The following is a 23,341-nucleotide window of genomic DNA, read 5'->3' as shown; positions in this document are numbered from 1 at the left end:
TTAAGATGGACTATCAATAAAAGCTTTTGCCTTGAATCTAAACTGCTGGTGTGTGTGTGTGTGTGTGTGTGTAATTTTATCATCTCTACTATCTATTACCTGCTGATATTCTTATTGCTCATTGATCTGTGGCGTACCCAATGCCTTCAGCTTCATCAGTGCATTACTTCTGTCACCAGCCAATTAATGGTGAAAAACCATGATTCTTTTCAAATTCATAGTGTCCATACCTTTGACTGGAATGGAGAAATATGATGAGGACTTGATGTATGAAAGTACATGAGGAATCCATTTGAAGATTGTTACCCAAAATCTGATAAACATGCACTTAAAGGAAGCTCTATCCTTTTGCACCCATAGGAAATGGATAAACTTCAGCTGTAATAAAACTTTCCAAAGGAAGCTGTGAATGAATAGTTCTGAGAACAGATCTGTATCTTGAACTCAGTGTGGTCCATTTATTGAGCTGTAATGAGGTAAAATTAAAAGAGTGACTGACTTGATCTGTGTCACTTAACAGCACTGTCAGTAATACCTTTCACTAACTGTGCACTAATTTATTAGGTTGCTTTTGACCTGCTTTAGGTGGAAAAGATGTCATTTTGGCTGTTTTTCCAAAGTATTGGGTAGATGGCATTGCTGTAGCAGACTGCAAAGTAGAAGACTGCATTGGAGTCCACAAGCAGTACAATTAAATGTCACATTTATTGTACAGTCTTTAGAAGTTTATGATTGTTTACTGTATCAAAATGAAACATGGCAACTGCCATCTTTCAATTCCTGGTTAATCTAGATCACAGTAAATTATGAAAATATTACTTCATATTGACAATAATATTTAATGATTTATAATAGCAAATGTTAGTGAGTACCAAATTGCTTTTAATCATCCTCTTTCACCAGGAAAGTTAAGTTCTATGGTTGTGGCATATAACTCTTATTATGAAGATAATCAAAAATAGAGTAGTTGCAATTTATCAGTTACTAGAAAAGCTCTTTCCCCCTGGATTCCAGCCAGTGCTAAGTTTTCCCCTGAATCCCAATTGACTTCAATTTTTCCAAGACTCCTTAATGCCACATTCAGTCAAATGTTGCTTTGATCTTAAGGGAGTCACTCCATCCTCTGCTTTGGAATTAAGCTGTTTGGTCCCTGTTTGGACCAAGGATGTGATGGGGTCTGGAGCTAACTGACCCTGGTGCGTCCCAAACTCAGCATCTGTTATTGATGAATGAGTGGTTCTTAATACCACAATCAAGAATAATCTACTTCGCCTTGCTGATCATTGCAAGAAGATTGAGAGAGAAATAATTGATCAGATTGCATTCATCCTTTACATGAGCAGGCTATAACCTGGGCAATTTTCCACAAGGTTGGTAGATGCCAATGTTGTGGCTGTACTGGAACAGTTAGGTGCAGTGTGCCAAGTTCTGGGGAATACCCACTGCAGATGGGATATGTTTGTTGTGCTCAGTGCCCTAGCATGGAGTGAATCAAAATGGGTTGAATCGTGATTCTGTGATGGTGGAGATCTTGGGTGGATCCAAGATGGACCATCCACTCAGCACTTCCGGCTGTTGATGGTTGCAAATGCTTCGGCCTTGTTGTTATAACTTGCATGTTGGGCCCTGCTACAGCTGAGAATGGGCACATTCCTGTATCCTCCTCCACCATTACCTGTTTAATTGAGTGCTAGTGTTGCTGACTGGCAGGACTGTAGAGTTTGATCTGATCTACTGGTGGTGGTATTGCATGGGTCTGTTACTTCTAATGCTTGGAAAATGTAGTCCTGTAAGCATTTGAATTCGAGCAGCAATGGGTCACTCAGTCGCTCAAACTCATTACTGAAGATATAGTAGCAGAGCAGTTGGGGGAAAAAGGTAATAAAACAGAAAATGCTGGAAATATTCAGCAGGTCAGGCTGCATTTGTGGGAAGAGAAAATAGCTAACATTTTGGGTTGAGGACCCTTTGTCGGAGCTGGTTGGTTCTTCGTGAATGGAGTGCTTCAAGTTCAGAATGGGATAGGTTCTAGTGAGAAGGGGGAGTGGAAAAGTAAAGATGGTCAATGTCATGTCAGCAATTAGACTTCCATATCTGGAGACCACAGTCAGTACGGATCAGTAACAATATCTCCTCCTCACTGACAATCAACACACATGCACCTCAAGGATGCGTGCTTAGCCCACTGCGCTGCTCTCTCCATACTCATGACTGTGTGGCTAGGCACAGCTCAAACACCATCTATAAATTCACCAATGACACCGCTGTTGCTGGGAAAATCTCAGATGGCAATGAGGAGGCATACAGGAGTGAGATAGATCGGCTGGTTGAGTGGTGTTGCAACGACAACCTCTCACTCAATGTCAGCAAGACCAAGGAATTGATTATGGACTTCAGGAAGAGAAAGTTGGGAGAACACACACCAGTCTTCATTGAGGAGTCAGCGGTGGAAAGGGTGAGCAACTTCAAGTTCCTGGTTCCTGATATCTCAGAGGATCTATCTTGGCCCAACACATTGATGCAATCACAAAGAAGGCACGCCAGTGGTTTAATTAGGATTTTGAGGAGATTTGGTATGTCACCAAGGACTCTTGCAAATTTCTACAGATGTATGGTGGAGAGCATTCTGACTGGTTGCGTCACAGTCTGGTATGGAGGCTCCAATGCACAGCATCAAGAAAAGCTGCTGAGGGTTGTAGACTCACCCAGCTCCATCACAGGCACAACTCTCCCCACCATCAAGGACATCTTCAAGAGGTGGTGCCTCAAGAAGGCGGCCTCCATCGCGAAGGACCCTTGCCATCCGGGACATGTCCTCTTCACGTTACTACCATCAGGGCGGAGATATGGAAGCCTGAAGACCCACATTCAATGTTTCAGGAACAGCTTCTTCTCCCTATGCCCCCCCACCCCCCCCCCCCCCCCCCACCACCATCAGATTTCTGAATGGTCCATGAACACTATCTCATTATTCCTCTTTTGCACTATTTATTTATTTTTGTAACATAGTGATTTTTGTGTCCTTCTCTGTACTGCTGCTGCAAAACAACAAATTTCACGACATATGTCAGTGATAATAAATCTGATTCTGAGAAGGTAATTGGCCAGAGAAAGCTGTATAGGTGGATCAGGATTACTGAAAAAGGTTGAAAGAGTCCGCAGTTGGGGTGAAAGATCCTGGCTAAAGAAATGGATGTGGAGGTGGCAGAAGAAGCATTCAATGTTTTGAGCTCTGAATGGATTGAGATATATGGATGTAGGGGGTTAAAGCTGAGTCTCTGCTGAGGATTGACCATTCAGAATCGGGGGGAAAGATCAAAAGGGATGGTGAAAACATGGCAGGGGCTTATGGGCTGGTGATGTGGAGGGAAAAAGTTGGGGTCTGAGGAGGATAATGTTGGAGAAAGATCCGGAAGCATTTTGGAATGCAAGAGCTGTTGGAGTTTATGATCATTGATGTTTGAAGAGAAGGAGAAAAATCTTTGATTGTAGCACTGAATGCAGCAAAAATAAATGTGGGACTATGGACCACAACAGCTTTGAGATAGAGTGATCAGTGTTGTTGCAGAGAGAGGTCTGAGGATGCGAAGAGAACAGTTTCTCGAGACCTCAGATAATTTGAACCTACCCATGATTCTGGGAGGGCCTGAATGGTGAAGGGCAGCATTTCAGTTGGAATCCTCTTGGAACAGGTTGGAGTTGGAGACATTTGCTAAGGAAAATGATGTGTCTGTCGAAACAGGTTTTGGTCAATACCATACCAAAGATAAGAAGGGACAGAGGCACCGGTGAAAGTGAATAAGGCAAGAGACAGAAATCTTGTCGAGCAGGGTAGAACTTCTTCAGGTTAGGTGTTCCTGGAAGAGAAGAGGCAGTGGATTCAACAGGTAAAAATAAAAAAAGCTGTGGATACTGAAAATCTAAATTAAAAACAAAATGCTGGGAATACTCAGCAGGTCGGGCTGTATCTGTGGGGAGAGAAACTGCTAATGTTTCAGGTCAAAGTATTTCATCAGAATTGGGAAAGTGACAAAAGCTTGCTTAGCTGCAGGGAGGGTGGGGTAGGGAGATGTCTCTGAGAGTGAAACTGGGGTGATCATGGGGATAGTCTCTAACACAAGATTATCTGGTCCAACAAATAATCTGCTGGAGGAATTCAACAGGTCGAGCAGAACCTGTGGGAGAAAAGGAACTGTCGATGTTTCGGGTCGAAACCCTGCAGGGTAGGAACATCCACCAGCAAGTACCCAGTCAAGAGTGGGGCCTTGTCACATTTTGTAAATTGGATGCAATCAAAGTGGCTCCAACTCTTGGCGAGTGTACAGAATGAATGCTATCTCACCATCTAGTGACAATGACAGTTGCTCCTGATGGTTAGAAATGAGATCCTGCATGACACTGAAAGTATGTTTGCATGCAAATTAAGTAAAACAGTTGATCTGAAACTTGAAGAGAGATTGATTTTCACCATTGCTCCTACATTCGGAGGTCATCAGTTGCCCCGATGTAATATTCATGTTCATTCCCATCATTTTAAATCCAACTATCAGCCCTAGAATATATAAAACACTAATAAGAAAAATAAAAATCTTTACTTCTTCAAAACTGGCTCCTGCCACTTGCTAAATCTCCCTTTAAAGCAGCCAGTTGCATCCACGGCTGTTTTGTTTGGCGCACGGTTATAAAATTGCTGAGTTTCTTCCACCTTCAGTTCAGTAAAATCCTGCTAAACAGATCAATTACAGAGTTAGCTGCTGCTGGGCCCATGTGATTCACTGAAAATGTTATTGATATCCCGTCAGACTTTGTGTCATTATTTGTGTGGCTGGGTGTCATTTGCAATGTGACTTTCTCACTTTCCCTGCAGTGAATCAACTTTTGACACATGGTGAATTGGGAATAAATTAGCAGATGATGATGATGGGGTGGCCACTTACATCAATTTAAGTTGCCCCGGCTCACCTGTATAAATTGAACTAATGGTCCCACTGGATAATGCACATTTTTGAAAGAAGTCAGAGAGCAGGAGGGCACAGCTCGCCTGGTTCTGGTTACTGTTGCATTCACTATCACAGAGTTAGTTCTGCTTCATTATTAAGTCAGAGAAGCTAAAAGGTGTGTGAGGAATTTCTAGAGAATGGAAAGCAGTGCTGCTTGATGTTTCTGAGACACCAAAATGCAATAATATTTTTTGAGTTATTTAAGAGTCTAACTTTATGTGATGTTTTGGGGTTGAAGAAGTTTCTATCATGATACTCAATTATGGCAGTGACATGGGTTATTGATGCTGATTTTTAATTCGTTGAGCAGATATTAAGTTTTGTATAATGACCGCATTAAGTTGAAATGTCTCACAGGGTTGATTAATGGTCTTTTCAAAATGCTCTGCTGGACCTGGCATGTCACCTGTAACCAAACTGGAGGAAACTGCTTTTTAAATGCAGACCAGTCACTATTGAATGTAGCTTCTGGCAGATATAATTCAAGTTGGGGGTTGAAATATGTTCATGGATTTTAGCAGGTGTAGGCCAGGCTGGTGTTGAAAACCTTTGTCAAACTCTTTGGAATTTAGAAACAAATTCTTCTGATTGATGTAGAAGGTCTCATTCCATGGGTCAAGATCAGATGAGGCAATAGATGCTTTTTGGCGTTGACCAAGTTGGTGTAAGTGGAGTTGGAAGGTAAGCAGACAATTGTTATGCAGCAGGCAGGCTTGGGGCATATCTCCAGTGTCCACTTTGATGTGTTTGGGGAAGCTCGGGGCCCCCCAAATCTCATCAATGGGTCTGTTGTCCCTGACCCATTGGGTCAAATCTGGAGAGCTAACAAGAAACTGGCAGTTATAGTCTTTAATTAGCCTCTAGAATTAATAACAACATATCATTGGCTGTGAAGTACTTTGGAACATCAATACTGTGATAGAAGCTTTATAAAAGCTAATTTATTCTTAATTCATTTGCCTATTTTTAATATTGACATCCAGCTTCAAAATATTCCTTTTGTCGTATAATTTGTCAAATGCTCCTGGACAACATAGAACATAGAACAATACAGCACAGTATGGACCCTTCGGCCCACGATGTTGTGCCGACCTATATAAACATCTATTCCGTGATCAATCTAACTCTTCCCTCCTACACAGCCCATAACCCTCCATTTTCCTTACATCCATGTTGCTATCTAAGGATCTTTTAAATTTCCCTATTGTATTAGTGTCTCCCACCACCCCCGGCAGAGCATTCAAGGCACCTACCACTCTGTGTGGGGGAAAAAAAATCTACCTCTGATATGTCCCCTAGGCTTTCCTCCTCTGACCTTCAAGTAATGTCTTCTGGTATTGGCCGTTGCCACCCTGGGGAAAAGATACTGGCTGTCCACTCTATCTATGCCCCTCATAATCTTATACACCTCTGTCAAGTTGCCTCCCATCCTGTGTCGCTCCAAAGAGAAAAGCCCTAGCTCGCTCAACCTTTCCTCATAAGACATGTTCTCTAATCCAGACAGCATCCTGGTAAATCTCCTCTGCACCCTCTCTAAAGCTTCCACATCCTTCCCATAATGCGGTGACCAGAACTGAACACAATATTCTAAGTGTGGTCTAACTAGAGTTTTATAGATCTCCAACATTACCTCACAGCTCTTGAACTCAATCCCCTGACAAATGAAGGCCAGCACACCACCCAGATATGACCTGCCCCTCACAAAGCCATGCTGACTGTCCCTAATAAGACTATGCTTCTCCAAATGCTTATAAATCCTGTCCCTAAGAATCCTCTCCAATTGCTTTCCCACCACTGACATAAGACTCACTGGTCTATAATTCCCAGCATTATCCCTATTACCTTTCTTGAACAAGGGAACAACATTTGCCATACTCCAATCCTCTGGTACTACTCTTCTGGCCAGGGAGAACACAAATATCATTGTCAACGCACCAGCAATCTCTTCCCTCGCTTCCAGTAGAAACCAGGGGTATATTCCATCTGGTCCTGGGGACTTATCTATCCGAATATTTTTCAGAAACTCCAACACAACCTCTTTCTTAACCTCAACATGCTCCAGCACATTAACCTGTTCTATGCTGACCTCACATTCATCAAAGTCTCTGGTAAATACTGAGGCAAAGTATTCACTGAGGACCTCCCCTACCTCCTCTGCCTCCAAGTACATGTTTTCCCCTTTATCCCTGAGCAGTCCTACCTCACTCTAGTCATCCTCCTGTTCTTCATGTATGTGTAGGACACATTGGGGTTTTCCTTAATTCTACACGCCAAGGTCTTCTCGTGTCCCCTTCTAGTTCTCCTAAGTCCCTCCTTAAGCTCCTTCCTGGGGCTACCTTATAATTTTCAAGAGCCCTACCTGATTTTTGATTCCTAAAGCTTAAGTATGCTTCTTTCTTCCTCTTGCCTAAATATTTCACCTCTTGTCAACCATGGTTCCTTTACCCTTACCATCCCTTCTCTGTCTCAGTGAGATAAACCTATCCAGAACCCATGCAAATGTGCCCTAAACAGCCTCCACATTTCTACTGTGTGTTTCCCTGAGAGCATATGTTCCCAATTTACACTCCCAAGTTCCTGCCTAATACCGTCGTAATTAACCCTCCCCAAATTAAAAGCTTTCCCATATCATCTGCTCCTATCCCTGTCCATGGCTATGCTAAAAGTCAGGAAGTTGTGGTCACTATCTCTGAAATGTTCACCCATCAAGAGGTCTGTCACCTGACCAAGTTCGTTGCCTGGTACTAGATCCAGTATAGCCTCTCCTCTAGTCGGCTTGTCCACATACTGTGTCAGGAATCCTTCCTGGACATGCCGAACAAATTCTGTCCTATCTAAACCTTTTGCACTAAGGAGGTGCCAATCAATGTTAGGGAAGTTGAAGTCTCCCATGACAGCAACCCTGTTATTTTTGGACCTTTCCAAAATCTGCCTACTTATCTCCTCCTCAGTGTTCCAGTGGCTATTGGGAGAGATTGCTCCCTTCCTGTTTCTGACTTCCACCCACACTGACTCAGTAGACGATCCCTCCATGACATCCCCCCTTTCTGCAGCTGTGATACTTTCCCTGATTAGCAATGCCACTCACCCCCGCCCCCCCTTTTTTTAACCTCCCTCCCTATCCCTTTTGAAACATCTAAACCCTGGAACATCAAGCAACTAATCTTGCCCTTGCGACACCCAAGTCTCTGTAATGGCCACAATATCGTAATTCCACATACTGATCCATGCTCAAAGTTTATCACCCTTATTCTTAACACTTCTTACATTTAAGTAAACACATTTCAACCCATCCAACTGACTGTGTTGATGCCTGATGCACTGCCTATCCTTCCCCCATAGTCTCTCTGCACATTGCATCGACCTTTACACCAACTGCTCCATCATCTGACCTAACACTCTGGTTCCCATTCCCAAATTGTTACATAGTTGTTGCATTATCAGTGGATGTCCCCGTCATTTGCTCCAGAGTTATCTTTCCCATCTGAATTTTGTGTCATGTAACAGACTCTGACCCTCAAAGGAAGTAGCTACCTTCTTGGATGAAACATGAAACCAACGTTCTGTCCATATGCTGTATGGAAATTACCTGTTAATTTTGCCTGCAACTCGTCAGTGACAATGATGAGTCTGCATATAGGATGGAGGTGGAGCAGCTAACAGCGTGGTGCAGATTCCACAATCTCGCCCTCAATGTGGACAAAACAAAGGAGATGGTGATTGATTTCAGGAGAGCTGGCAAGCATGATCATACACCACTGACTGTTGATGGCGCTGCTGTGGAGAGGGTCAGCAATATTAAGTTCCTGGGGGTTCACCTAGCAGATGATCTGACCTCCACTATTAACACTGCAACCATCGTTAAAAAAGCCCAGCAGCGGCTTTACCCCCTCCGGAGACTCAGAAAGGCAGGCTTCCCTATTCCACACCTCTTTTTACAGGGGCACCATTGAAAGCATCCTGACCTACTGCCTCACCTCCTGGTTTGGTAGCTGCAAGGCCTACGAACAGCAGCAGCTCAATAGGATGGTGAAGACCGCTAGCAGGATCATTGATGCCCCTCTCCCCTTTTTGATGGAGATCTATCAGCAACGCTGTGTTCGCAGAGCTACGGCCATCATTAAGGACTTTCATCACCCTTCTCATGACCTGTTTTCCCTCCTGCCGTTGGGGAAGAGGTATAGGAGCATCTGCTCTAGATCTAGTAGGATGCTGAACAGCTTTTTCCCACAGGCAGTCAGGATCATAAATGGATTGTGTCCCCTTCCACTTCCACTGACAAGCTCTCCCTCCACACACACGTACATACTCACATCAATACAGAAACAGTTTGATAGTTACCTGATACGTTGAACTTCTCGAACTGAATAAGCACTTATTAATACATAAACGCACTTTAACAGATATGAATATGTGGTGTTGATATGTTTTTAGTTTTGTTTCAGAGATGTTTTTATAGACTATTTTAGATATTTATCAGTTCTTTTTGTTGCACTGATATGAGCTGGTTGAGAAACAGTATTTCGTTTTTTTTTGTGTATGTAAATACTCAGAGAAATGACAATAAAGTATATCTTGAATCTTGATGACAAAGCACTTTGTGAAGTCCTGAGGTTATGAATGGTGCTTCAGGATTAAAGTACAGTCTTTTGCTGACTCCATGACAAGTTGAATTGCTCTGTCTGCTGTGTGTACCACTGACCTATTTGTGACCACACCCCAGTTTGGAGAATGGAGTTTGTTAATAGGGTGGGCTCCACTGTGATCTCTGCCAGCATGGTTAACGTAGCAGTTTTGGGAGAAGGAAATGTAGAGTCACCGTAGTATCTGAGGGAATGGGAATGATTTTAAGAGGCAGAACCTGTTTCCCGATGTTTGAGTGTTGAATTGAACAAAGGCAATATGATTTAAAGAAAAGAAGGGCTGCTAGTTACTGTGATCTTTCTGTCCAAAAGCAGGTCTTTTATCAGTTCCCCAAGTAAAGTCTCCAACATTCTGAAGTTACTAACAATTTCTGGATTGATTGGAGTAATGAAGAACAGAGAGACTCTGTAATAAAAATAGAAAAATGCAGGACATACTTAACAGATTGGGCAGCAACTGTGGAGAGAGGAACAAAGTTAATGTTTCACGTTGATGACCTTTCATCAGAGCAAGCCATTCTGGTAAAAAGTGGAAGGGGCAGTTATCTGAAATTGTTGAATTTAATATTAAATTCTGATGGCTGTAAAATGCTAAGTCAGAAGAAGAGACATTATTCCTCAAACTTGTGTTGAGATTTGTTGGAACAGTTGAAGAGGCCAAAGACAGAGAGTGCATCATCAAAGTGAGATGGACAATTAAAGTGACAGCCAACTTGGACCTCAGGGTAGCCTTTGCAGAATGAATGGAAGTGATCACTCAATTTTGAGAAGACCACATTGTGAGCACCAATACATGATGCAACATTGGAAAAGGTGCAGGTGAATTGCAGCTTCACCTGAAAGTAGTGTTTGCTTTTCTGGTTGGTGGATCCAGAAGAGGTTAAAAAAAAATTAGGTGTTGTATCTCCTAAGTTGGCATAGGCAGGTATGATGAGAAGGAGAGTGGTTATTGGTGGAGATGGAAGAATTGAACTAAAATGTTGCAGAGGGAACGATCCCTTTGAAATGCTGAAAGGGGAGGAGAAGGTGTATCTGATGCTGGCGTCATGTTGAATCCAGAGGCTAATGGGTTTGAGCGACGATGAAAGGAAACTTGTCCTTGTTCTGGATGGGATATGATTGTGAAAGAGCAAAAGTGCAGGGAATGGGAATGATGTGCTTCAGAGCTCTGTCAACTCTATTGGAAAGGAAACCACTGTTGAAGGAGAGATATCACTAAAGAAGCCAATGTGTGGAATTTATTTTCCTTTTTCTTTCCCCACAAATCACACGTTCCACTTTCTGTGGAATTGTAGTTCTCATTTTCTCTTCTCTTTTCATTGCAGGTTCTGAAGTGGGTAAAAGAAGCAGTCCAAGCATCCAAAGTTCACCTGCTATCCACAGATCACACCATCCAAGCTGTAAACATCTGGCAAATCCCCTTTGATCCTAGTCTGAGAGAGGTGACAGTGTCTCTCAGTGGTCCTGCCCCTTTTATTGAGGTCAGAGATCCTTCAGGTATGGTTCTTGAACATTGAAGAGCTTGTTGAATACAGTGAATGTCTGTGACTAAATCTGGGCAATTATCAGAAGCATCCATTTTGTCCATGTTACAATGTAGTGTTATGCCTTTAGAGCATTATTACTCATCAAAGAAAAATGGCACAGTGGATGCACAACCAAATTTGGTATTCATCTGACACTTTACTTCTCTTTTTGCTCTTCCACTTTTTTTTCCTTGAAGTGAAGGAAATCCACTTGGGTGCTTAAAAAAAATAGTTAACTATTGCCTCAAGGGTTGTGCTGCTTCAGGCCAGGATATGACGGGCAATAACTTGAGCGTTTCCAATATTGTGCACATCACAGCAACTGATTAATAATACATCGAATGTCATGTTGTGACACATGCTTTTTTCAGTTTCCTGAAGGCAAATCAAATAACTATTTATTCAGCAACAGCTAATAATTAGGAATGTTACAAAAGGACCAGTTTGTCTGACAAGCTGCCCCACAATTTTCACATACCTATTGTCATCTTTTTTTCATCTTCAACCAAAATGAGTCAGGTTTTCCAGTGGAGGTGAGGGGTTAATTAATTACTCAAGTAACTTAACAATACTTAGTCAATGGGAAAACAGTGGCAAAGCGCTCTCAGTAATTTTCTAACCACCTTTTATTTTTGTGTCCTTTTTAACATGCCTGAATAGACTTGCCATTACATTTAAAGATAAAGATTTTGATGTAATGTTGGTCCTTTTTTGTAGAAAGGAGGTGAAAAATTTCTGTATTAATAACATCACAATTCTTTTGAAAGTGTTGTGCAAACAAATCTTCTTTGTAGAACTTTGTTATGTCTTCAGCTGGTTTCAAGTTCCTGGAACTAGCTAATGAGCCATGTGCTATTTTGGGATAAACCCCAAATGCAATTTCTATCTAAATACCAGTTTGTTGCATTGTGTGAAAATACATGTTTTTGATTTCTGATTTATGATGCCCTGCCATATCTGCTTGCTATAGCCATCGGGGCTGTTTGTTGGTTCTTAAATCTCACTAATGCTTCTCTGCATTTGGCATGTAAAAGGTATGTTTATTCCAGATAGAATAGCTCTTTCATTTCTTCAGATATTATCTACAGGAACAGACTAATAGTTCTGTGAATGATTTCAAAGCAGACATCAGATCTCTGTATTAGTTGACCATCACTTTCTTAAGCTCTTAGTGACCTAAATGGTCTGAGGACCTTCAGTTTTGACATCCTGAATAATGTTGGTCCCGCTTAAATCAGTGGCAATTGTCCGGGCATATCCATGTACTAATCAAACCAGATTTCTTCAGACAGTGAGTCGACATGTTGAGCATTAAAATTTATTAATGCCTGTTTTAAAAACTCCATTATTAACATTTCAACTGAAAACCAACTCGTTGTTGGCCTTGGGGGAATGTTTTTCTCAGTTTAGTACAGTTGTTGACAAGAATACAACATTTACATTGACTAATCTTTTCTTTTGGCTTGTAGGAAAAATGATACAGAAAGGATCTGGTCTTAATGAGCTTTTGCATATTGCAAACTCTGCCAGGGTGGTAAACATCAAGGATCCAGAACCAGGACTCTGGACCATTAAGGTAAGGTCTTTATGGTAATGGAATGTATACAATCCCTTTGAAGTCTTCCATATGACCTCAGCCCAAAATTATATTGGATCCTATCACTTTCCCACCATAATTTTAGCAGGAAGTCAGTGGAATCCTGAGGGAAAAATGGGAAACACAAAACGGTGTTCTGTTACTCATGGTGCTGTAAGATTCTCTGTATTCCCAGGTCATAAAATAATCAGCCCTGACCCTTGATTGGGGCATGGTGTATTAGTAATGTCCAATACGCCACCTCATTGAAAAATGGAATCCAAGCTCACCACTTCTTGGATTTGTGCCATTGCCCAAGTGTCATTATTAGAGAGCACTGGAAGGTACATTTCTGTTGTGTTATAGTTTTATTATTATGGGAAAATGTGGAAGTTCCATTTAAGTGTACAGCATCAACACAGCTTGATTTTTGGGTAGGTTTCATGATTAATTAGTGATGACCCAAACATCCATCATCCAATGTGGGCCAAACCAAGTTTGTTTGTATTTGAGTACATCATCTTCTTCTTGCACAGAGAAAGTCATGAGGATTTTCTTGTATACTCTTCCATCTTTGTCATCTGGTGTTGTTTGTTCATTATGATACATTGGGGCATTCTGGAATATTTTTCCTAGTTGAGCAAAAAATTGCATAGGGATCGTATGTTTTGGTTTTCTCACTACCTGAGGTCAAAAATCAGGCTTCCCTTTAAAGAGTGGCATTGTGTGCTAGGATTATCGTTGGTCAGAAAATCCTGGGTCCCTAGAAATTCCATGTGATGAGGTGATGCTGAAATTTACCATGGGCAGTGCTTGATTTTGGAAGTGCTGTTGGCAACTTGGAGCATGGAGGCGTGCTAGATCTTGGAAATGCAGTGTGTATTGGGAATGCTGTGTGTCTGAGTATTTCTGATCCTCGGAAGGTTGCACGTTCATGGCATAAACTGTATACAGGCAGATAGCAGTTAGTTGGGGGTGGTGGGAGGGGAGGTGATGGTTAATCTCTACCTCATAAAATCACATCTGCCTCAATCTGTGAACAATTCTACATGAACGAGATGGTTCATGTTAAAGTTTGTGTCCTTGTGCATAGTTTAGGTTTGTAATTAGACTGCCAGTCTTCTCACTGCAAAAACAGGGACACAGATGAACATAAGATTCCAGCATCTGGAAAAGGTTCCATGTTATAAATCAATTATCATGTTTGGAAAATTATTTCTTCTGTAGGAATTTATACATCCATTTTTCTTCTGATTAGATGGTGAGTAGATCATTCCAATTACAAGAAAATTTACTCAATTAGAGAGTTTTGTTACTTGCATTCCTGTCTTTATGAAAAATGAATACATCATTTCCTGAAACAAAGTAACTCACAGTGTGGTGCTAATTCATTATTGAAAACAGAATCTCGAGCTCTTCTTGTATTACTATAGTGCCTTTAGTTTCCAACACAAGTGTCATGCAGACTTTAAAAAAAACTAAATAGAACTTGGCAGATATGCGAAAGAGTTATAACCAAGAGCTCCTTTTGACTGGGTTACCCCGGCTGTCAGCGATTTTAAATTTGGTCTTATTTTGCTCTTGCTGTCTTAGTGAGCAAGGACTGCATGCCGGGAAATAAGCTGTAACATTGAACTGGTATGGACCTCACACACAGAGGCCTATAGATGGTATTGTTCTTACTTCACCGTTTGTCTTTTCACTCTGGGTCACAAGGTGGGAGTTAACGATGGGAAATTGCCATTCTATATCCGTAACAAATTAAAAATTACTCTTAACTTCTGAGACCCCTGGTTGAAAATGTCGACTTTGTGTTGCATTAGTTATCATTACACTGAGTGTGTAATTTGGATTTGTATTCTCCTGACGGCTGGAAACCTTCAGCTTTTGAGATTTGCTCCTAGTTTAGTTGAGATGACATAAATCAAACAAAATTAATTTAATTCAACTTTGTATTTAGTTGTAAATGTGATACCGCAGCTTCATTTAATTCAATTCTTTTACTTGAGAACTGTGCTCTGCACTTTCTGCGTGGATTTAAAAGATCCTTTCACCAAGGGATTTGAACTAATATGGCCTAATACAGTTTCCAAAAGATGTTATCACAGCAGTATGGAAGAATAGGTGGTTTTGTTATCTCTTTATCTATTTGCCTTTGTTACCTTTACCTCCCCTTCCCCTATAACCCCCTTGAAGTTTGAAACTAATTGCTCTTTGAGGCTGGTCAAATAACAAGACATGGGCAATTAGGTACATTATGAGTGTGGGGAGATAAAAAGGATCTCCTGTAAGGGCAGAGGAAGATGACCTTAACGATAAGACATGGTGGAATATTTATGCTGAGAAGCGTGTGGTTTTCGCAGCTCTGCTCCACTCTGCTCCATTTGCCAGGCTGGTGATGATGAAAGGGCTGGGACTGCACTTTCTGGAGCTGATGTAGTTGGTGCCTCTCTGTCGGGAAAGGTTAAAAGTTAGTATCTTGTAATTATTTTGGATATACTCCAAATGTTCCTTAAAAATGATTTTAAGTTTTCAGTTCAAAATAGTGGTACTCAAGAATGGTTATGACCAACAAATGTTTAAGTAGATTTATGAGAGGTAATTGATAAAAATACCAAAGTGAAGATTCTGACTAAAGAGCCTGCGTTAGAGAACATGGCATGAAAAAGCATGGGGCTTCCATTTAAAAAAAATAAAGCAATGGCCTGGAAATCTGATCATGTATTTTATTTGGTGAAGCAGAACTCTATATGCGGGCTGCCCCCAGCACATTCTCAGTAACACAAAAAGATGCATTTCACTGTGTGTTGCGATGTACATGTGACTAATATCCATCCATCCATCCATCCACCCACCCACCCAACCAACCAACCAACCAACCAACCAACCTTGACTATGGTAGTATCACATGTGCTATTAACAGATTTGAAATCTTGTGGCTATTGTGTAGAAATGCCTGCAGTATTTGGAGTTTGTAGCACTGATATCAGTCCTTGTGTAAAAGCTGATTTGAAGGCTTCCTTCTCCAATTTCAGCAGCAGATACAAGTTATATACAAGCTAGATCTCTAGATCATCATGTAGTCATTGGTGTCTGTTTTATTGCCATTATTAGGTGACCTGCAGTGGCCCTTTCCTGAAGAACGCCCAGTGTCATTTGAGCTATGAGGTTTTGATAAAATCCCTACATAATCTTGATTTCTTAGTTAAACAATCAGTGAAATAAAATAAAATTTAAAGAATAGTATTTCTTATTTTGTCCTTTGTCGGTTAATTTATATTTGCAACACAGCACTGCAACACTTCTTTCAGTATAATTTGAGAATCAAGACCTAACAATATTCAACAAACATACACCCTGAATGTACCATTTATTTCTACTTATCCCCTCACAACACCTTTAGAATTCTTGGAGCTAAAAGCCATATCCATTTTAGACAGCAACGATAACGATGCCAACTGGTGATTTGCCAGGAGCAGGAATTATACTGGAAAGGAAATTGCGTGAAACTACATATAAAAAAAGAATCAAATGAGTTAAATTGTAAGCTTAGAAACAAAGGTGAATGACATCCCACTTTATTTATTGTTGAAAGTAAACACAAAATAGATTAGCGAACAATGATTTGGAAAATGATGAAATGTGTTGTCAATCTGCAGATTAATCACTGTAATATGTACTATAGTATGCATCAGCCCACACAGAGGAGCAAACCAACATGGACTCATTCTCCTTGGCTGCACTGAAAGGCCTCATTACCGTGAAACATTTTCAGCTTCAAACAGTACCTGACATGCTGTATGTGATTATCTCCTTATAATAACCGTCGACAGTCTGGACAAGTAAGATCTAACATTACTGCCAACTGTCCATTACAACATCACTGAAATATTAAATATGGTTCACAGATGTACAAAAGCTTGTAAATCTACTGCAAGCCATGGATTCCAGCAAGGCCAAATCTGCATTGATTGAAAATCAGTCCAATCACTACTAATAAAAAAGTCAGGGGATTCAAAATATACATTTATAATAGTTTGAAATCACAGATTTGATAAACTTAGCAAATATATAGATGCAATAAATTGGTTCCTATTAACATATTGGGTGCATAATTTGCTATATGTCATTTTGAGAAGATTGTCTTGGATGTCCCAGATTACAGGTCATGCCTTGAAAGTACTTAAAAATGTTTTATGACACAACCATACACGATATTACAATTTTTCTAAGTTTAGACACAATTGAGAAGAAATTATTATAACTTAACCCTTTTAAATTTTTTCCATGATGAACAATCTGTAGAAACATTGCCTATTTAAAAAAAATGCTGTTTGACAGCCAGCACTAACTGGGCAGGCAAAATAAACAAAAAAAATACAGGAAACAATTCTTTCCAATCAATCATTGAATCGAAGCATTACATCAAAATTATGACACAGAAGTAGAATATTCATCCTTTCCAATCAATTCCAGTGTTTGTGCTCCTACTCACTTCCGGCGTAGAATGATAGAACTTGGCATATTGTAACTTAACTGTGGTCTGAACATTTTGGAGCAGTGGGTGAATTGCCACTCTACAACTGTGGCCCATGTTTGCTCTGCTTTGGAACTTAAGATGCAGTTTACCAAATATATGTCGAATGGAATAAAGCTGACTGACATTGATGCAGCACTTAATTAAATCTCTCAAAAATACTCCCATTTCTAGTTCAATGGATTACTTTGAAATGCGAGTAGGAAATTCCCACAGATAGCCATCACTTAACGATAGAATTATTTCCTTCAGAGTTATTAATTGTGAATGAAATGTTGACCAGCATACCAATAGAACTTACCCTTCTTTGAACTAGTACCCTGTAGAATTTTCCAAACTTGTGCAACAGGCCAATAAGATCCCTGTTCAATGCCTTACTTGAAGAATTTGCACCATAATGCCAAATGGTTGAAAGTCTAAATTATTGAGAATTGCATTCATTCCTTTGACTGAATATTCTTTTTGCCACAGTGTGTGCAGTTGTATATGCAAAGTCTAAAATGGGAAGTACGAGGAACAAGTTATATTTAGGTGGGACTTAAAGTATTGGCGTCATTAGACATAATTGTGTTTCTGACCGTTAAGAATCATTCCATCAAATTCCCCCAAAATAGGGAAAACTCAGGAAGGACAGCAAGGGGAATGAACTTTGTGGCTGCAGATTTGGCTTTCTTTGTTCAGTCACAGGATGTGGATATCACTGGTAATGCCAGCATTTATTATCCATCCCTAATTAACTCTGAACTAAGGACATGGTTAAGAGTTGGTCACATTGGTGGGTATAGAATCACATGTAGGCCAAACTGAGTAGGGACAGCAGATTTCCTGTTCTGCAGGACAGTGGTGAACCAGGTGGGTTTTCACAACAATTCCATATGTTTTAATAGTCATCCATATTAAGACTAATGTTTTAAAAATTTCTAGATTATTTAACTGAATTTAAATTCCACAACTGGCAAAGTGGTTTGATTTTGTGTTGCTGGATTTTTGTTAATCCAGGCCCCTGGGCTACCAGTTTAAATAATCTACCATCACCAACCTCCAGCCAACTTTATTTCTTAAACCTTGAGTGTTTTACAGCCGGAGAAGTACTAGCTGAAGAAGTACTTTTGAAGGGTAGACACTGTTTTAGTGGAAGAAATATGGCAGCTAATTTGCACATACCGTGTTTGAATAAATAGCAAAGTGATAATGACCAGATAACCTATTTTATACTTGTGTTGATTGACCATGGCAGAATACCAGTTAAGAAGTAGCAAAGCCATTATTGCATATGTTTGCAACATGTGCAATAATATGCTGTAGAGAATGATGGAACAAATTTGTTGAGAACTGCCAGAGGACTGATGGATGGCTAATGTAAGATCTAGATTTATGAACCAGAATAGAACATGACTAGCCAGCTTAATGTTGGTAGGAGGTAAAGAAATAATGGAAACACTAGTGAAAGAGAGAGTAGTAGAACATAAAGAAACTAAAAGTCTAATAACTAAACTCTAAGCCAGAGTGGATTTCTTAGGAAAATTTTGCTTGATTAACCCATTGTATTTGTTTTTGAAGGGATAGCAGAACAAGTAGACAATGATAAAGTAGTCGATATAATTAATAAAGATTTTCAAAAGGCTTTGTAAGGTACCCCACAATAGAATAATACATAATGTCAGAGGACATGGAGTCAGGAGATGTGGTGAAAGGTATTCTAGCTGGCTAGAATAAGAATAAAGAAAGCAGAATAAGAATAAAGGCTAGCTTCTGACAGTGGAGGAAGGCGAGTGGTGGTGCTTTGCAAGGATTAATGCTGGGACTACTGTCATTCATAATTTACATTAATGATTAAGATTTTGGAATCAAAAAACTTGTTTCTAAATTTGTGGATGACATTAAATTGGGTGGATTGGTTAATACTGAGGAGACTGCAAAGAGCTCTCCAAAGTTGAGGTTATAGAAACCTCACCCAACTTGCAACATGCTATTCACCTTCACTATCTGTGCTATCTGAACGTAACTTGGTAACTGCTTCAGCAGGATTTCAGTTGTGAAATGCTTACCCATTTGTTTTGATCCTTTTACTCTTCTCTAAACCGGCAAGCTCCTTCAGACCTACCACATTCCAAGATCTCTGCATCCCTTCACTTCTGATCCCATTAAGAATTTCCTTTTCTCAGTGCTACTCTATTGCTCTCTGTGCTTTAATGTGCCCAGACACTAATCTCTGGAATTCCACCTTTACATCACTCTCCCTAATGGCACAACCACTCCACTGATTTTGAAAGTTGCATCCGTAAAGAAGCTTAGGGAAGATCTTAAGAATTGCAAAAATGCATAGACTTATTTCATTATTTCAGACATAGCAATATTTTCAAGTTCTTATCAAAAATAGAGGCAGGTGAACCTTTGAACAAATAAATGTGTATGTTTTTTCTCTCTGCTGGGGACTGGTCCATTCCCACCATTAATAATTTTAGAATATGCTTTAACTCGTGCATTAAATAGCCCAATTTTCCTAAGATTTAACAACTTGCCAATTAAGTAGCATTCTCTGGAATAACATGTTTCAAACTGTGCTTTGTTACAATTTTGACAGTGACTCATTAACTATGAAGAAGGCTTGGTATTCTCATATTTTCTGCTTGGAGGAATTTGACCTCCACCTTCATCTTAAAATTAATTTATATCTTCAAGCTGTAACCTGAAACTATTAAAGTGCAATGGGAAAATGGTTTTCTTACTGGAACCATTCCAATTCTAAGCTCTTTCTGTGGGAAAAATTCTACATGTTTTTCCCTCTTGTCATATATTTTCACGTTGAATCCCTGTGGATGGAGGATTTTGAATAGTTTGGTAGGTACAGTATAGGTATATTAGTTTCGGATTGCTGACATCCTCATGCGAAAACTGTCTGTGGCTTTAATAAGCTTTCTATAATTGGGTGAAATAAGTCTGCACAGGGTACTGTAACTGTGCTCTACCTTTGATCTGCACCAATTCAATATAACCTCTTAGCTCTTTTTCTCTTTGCTTGTATTCGTGAAATCCAAAATGCTTTTGGAATTTTTAATAGCTTAACCTATCTGCAGTTGTACATTAAAAGCAATTAAGTGTTCAGATTATTATTACATCACTCACACATTCATTCCTTTTAATTAAGGTCCATCTGTTTTGTACAAATCAGGCTTAAAATGATATTCTTGTCAATGCGGTTGGTAATATTTTGATCCAGAGGGATAGCTGATCTGGAGCCAATGAAATATTTCCACAGCAGCAGCAGCATTTAAATTCAGTTAATAAGTCTGGAACTACCAGCTAATAATAGTAGCAGTGAAAATACTAAATTGTCATTTAAAGAAAACACAAGATTCGCTCTTTAGTCATTTTTATCTGGTCTACCCACCATGTGATTTCATAACCACACTCTGAAGTGGCCTGCAAGCTATTCCATTTTACCAAACACTAAAAATAAGATCAATGCAGGCTACACCACTTAGCATTAACCTTGGCACCAGATGTCCAATGGCATATGTTGTCCAGTTGACCTCTACAAAGACCTCACGTTATTTGGAAACTCGCCAATATTGCAGACATCTCGCAGACTAGAGCACAAACAACTGACTCCCAGAAACATTTCAGCTAAGTATATTCACTGTATTGGTCCATTCACTGTACAGCCCATCAAGTCTGTGCCAGCTCACAAAACAGTCCCATTCCCCAGTTATTTTCCCATCAATGCCTGCGAGATACAACCACCAACCTGCACATTGGGGCCAATTTACCGTGGCCAATTAACCTACCAATCAGCACATCTTTGGGATGTGGGAGGAAACCAGAAAACCCAGAGGAAACCCATGCAGTCACAGGGAGACTGTGCAAACTCCACACAGAGAGCACTTAGAGTTCAGGATTGAACCCAGGTCGCTGCAGCTGTAAAGTAGCAGCTGTACTAACTATGCAACTGTGAATGTTCATGACTTTTCCTTCAAAAAACCTGAGAGAAAATAGTGCTGGTATATAGTCAGGAAGGAGAGTGTCTAGAGTCCTCGACATTGACTCGAGACATCTTATTGTCCACGTTTGACCTAATACCATGAAATCACTGGCTAATTATAACCTGCTCTCCCTTGAGTGTTGAATTGGCAAGGACATAGATTGTGAGTGAGGAACTTCAAAGTCCTCACTGATGGTGAGAGAACCAATGCAAGGAATGAGCCTACCTGATACTATCCTCTTCAATTTACTTGTTTCTGATGCATCTCTCTGTGAGAATATCAGTGGGAGTGAACATCACAAAGTTTCATCTTCACATGGAGGACACAGTCCATCATGTTATGTGGTACCATTACTGTAGAGGATGGAAACAAAACCTTTCTCATGGCATGTTTTACTCATGGGAAATTTACTGCCCATCTCTAATTCCCCTTGGTGAGCTGCCTTCTTGAACTAGTGTGGTACTTGTTTTGGAGATAATTCACAGTGCTGGTGAGTGTGGGAGTTCAGGACCAGTAGTGATGAATGCATGGTGATATATTTCCAATTTAGGATGGCGTGTGACATAGAGGGGTTGATAGTGGTGACATTCCTGTGCACCCAGTCTGCTGCCCCTCTAAATGGTAGTGCCAAAAATCATTGACAATTTGTTGCTGTATTATTTGTAGTTTGTATATGTTGCAGCCACAGTTTATCGTTGTGGAAGTCTGAATGAATGCAAATCAGATTCTTTCCATTTGAGGCTCATGAGTGTTGTGGTTTCACTAAGGCAGGTTTTGGGTATTCCATTACATTCCCAATTTATGCCTTTTAGATAATAGAGACAGTTAGAATATCAGGATACACAGCTTGTGACTTTCTCTGTGACCACAGTATTCATAAGGCTAATCTGTCATGAGAAGTTAGCACACAGGTGCAACAAATAGTTCAGAAGGCAAATGGCACATTGGCCTATATCGCAAAGGGGCTGGAGTTTCGAAACAGGGAAGCTTTGTTACAATGGCATTTGTGAAGCCACATCTGGAGTAGTGTTTTGGTCCCCTCAGCTAAGAAAGGATATACTAGCTTTGGAGATGGTCCAAAGGAGGTTCACCACGCTAATTCATGGAATAAGAGGATTATACCATCAAGAGATGCTAAATAGATTGAGCCTGTGTTCTTTGGAGTTTTGAAGAATTATTGAAACATTAGAACATTATTGAAATGTTTTAGATCCTGAGGGGACCTGACAGGGTAGATGTTGAGATACTTTCACAAGTGAGAAAAACTCAAAAAAGACGACATAGTTTTATGATAAGGGGCAGGTCATTTAAAACCAGGGTACGCAGAAATTTCTTCTTGCAGAGGGTGGTGAATCTCTGGAATTCTCTGCCCCAGAGAGGTTAAGGCTCGATTAAAAGCATTTAAAGTGGAGGTAGATAAATTTTTGAAAGATTGGAGATCTGAGGGCTGTGGGGATCTCGTACAGAGGAAGATTTGAGCCCTGTGGCAGAGCATTTGTGGTCACATTGAATATTAGGGCTGGCTTGAGGGGCCTGGAGGCCTACTACTGCTATTTTCTTGTGTTCTGGTGGACAACAAGCTGGGATGTTGATGAATGAGGATTTTGCGGTAGGAATGCTTTTGAATGTCGAGAGGAGCGGCAAGACAGTTTTTTGTCAGTGTTGATCATTGCCTGACACTTATACAGTATGTAATTGTTACTTGCCAGTTATGAGCACACCTAACTATTGTCTAGGTCTTGTGGCATGCAGGGATGAAAGAATAGATTTTCTGAGGAATTGCAAGTGGAATTGAACATTGTTCAAATATCAGTGAACTATTAGGATGGAAACAAAGTCACTGATGAAGCAGTTGAATTTGTTTGAGTCAAGACCCTACCTGAGGAACTCTGCAATGATGTCCATGGGCTGAAATGATTGACCTACAACAATTACAATCATTATCCTTTGGAATAATATCATCCCTGCCTGTGTTGTGTGGTGGAGTTAAGCATCCTCCATTTAATGTTTCCAGATGTGCAGCTGCCTAACTGGCACCCTTTAAAATTTCTGAACAGTTTTTGTTTAGTTTGCACA

The 23,341-nt window shown here is 40.3% G+C and overlaps 1 protein-coding gene across 1 annotated transcript in view; it reads left to right on the top strand.

Annotated features, from left to right (window-relative positions):
• hmcn1 (hemicentin 1) overlaps positions 1-23,341 on the top strand; it is a 361,968-nt gene that overhangs the window by 84,118 nt on the left and 254,509 nt on the right. Inside the window, 2 exon segments of the mRNA XM_052011513.1 lie at positions 10,969-11,140; positions 12,639-12,745. Coding sequence (XP_051867473.1) covers positions 10,969-11,140; positions 12,639-12,745 — 279 coding nt within the window.

The sequence above is a fragment of the Pristis pectinata genome, chromosome 3 (genome assembly GCF_009764475.1).
Source record: "Pristis pectinata isolate sPriPec2 chromosome 3, sPriPec2.1.pri, whole genome shotgun sequence".
NCBI classification, from domain to species: domain Eukaryota; kingdom Metazoa; phylum Chordata; class Chondrichthyes; order Rhinopristiformes; family Pristidae; genus Pristis; species Pristis pectinata.
The sequence above is the reverse complement of the archived record's forward strand: the minus strand, read 5'-3'. Positions and strand labels throughout refer to the sequence as shown.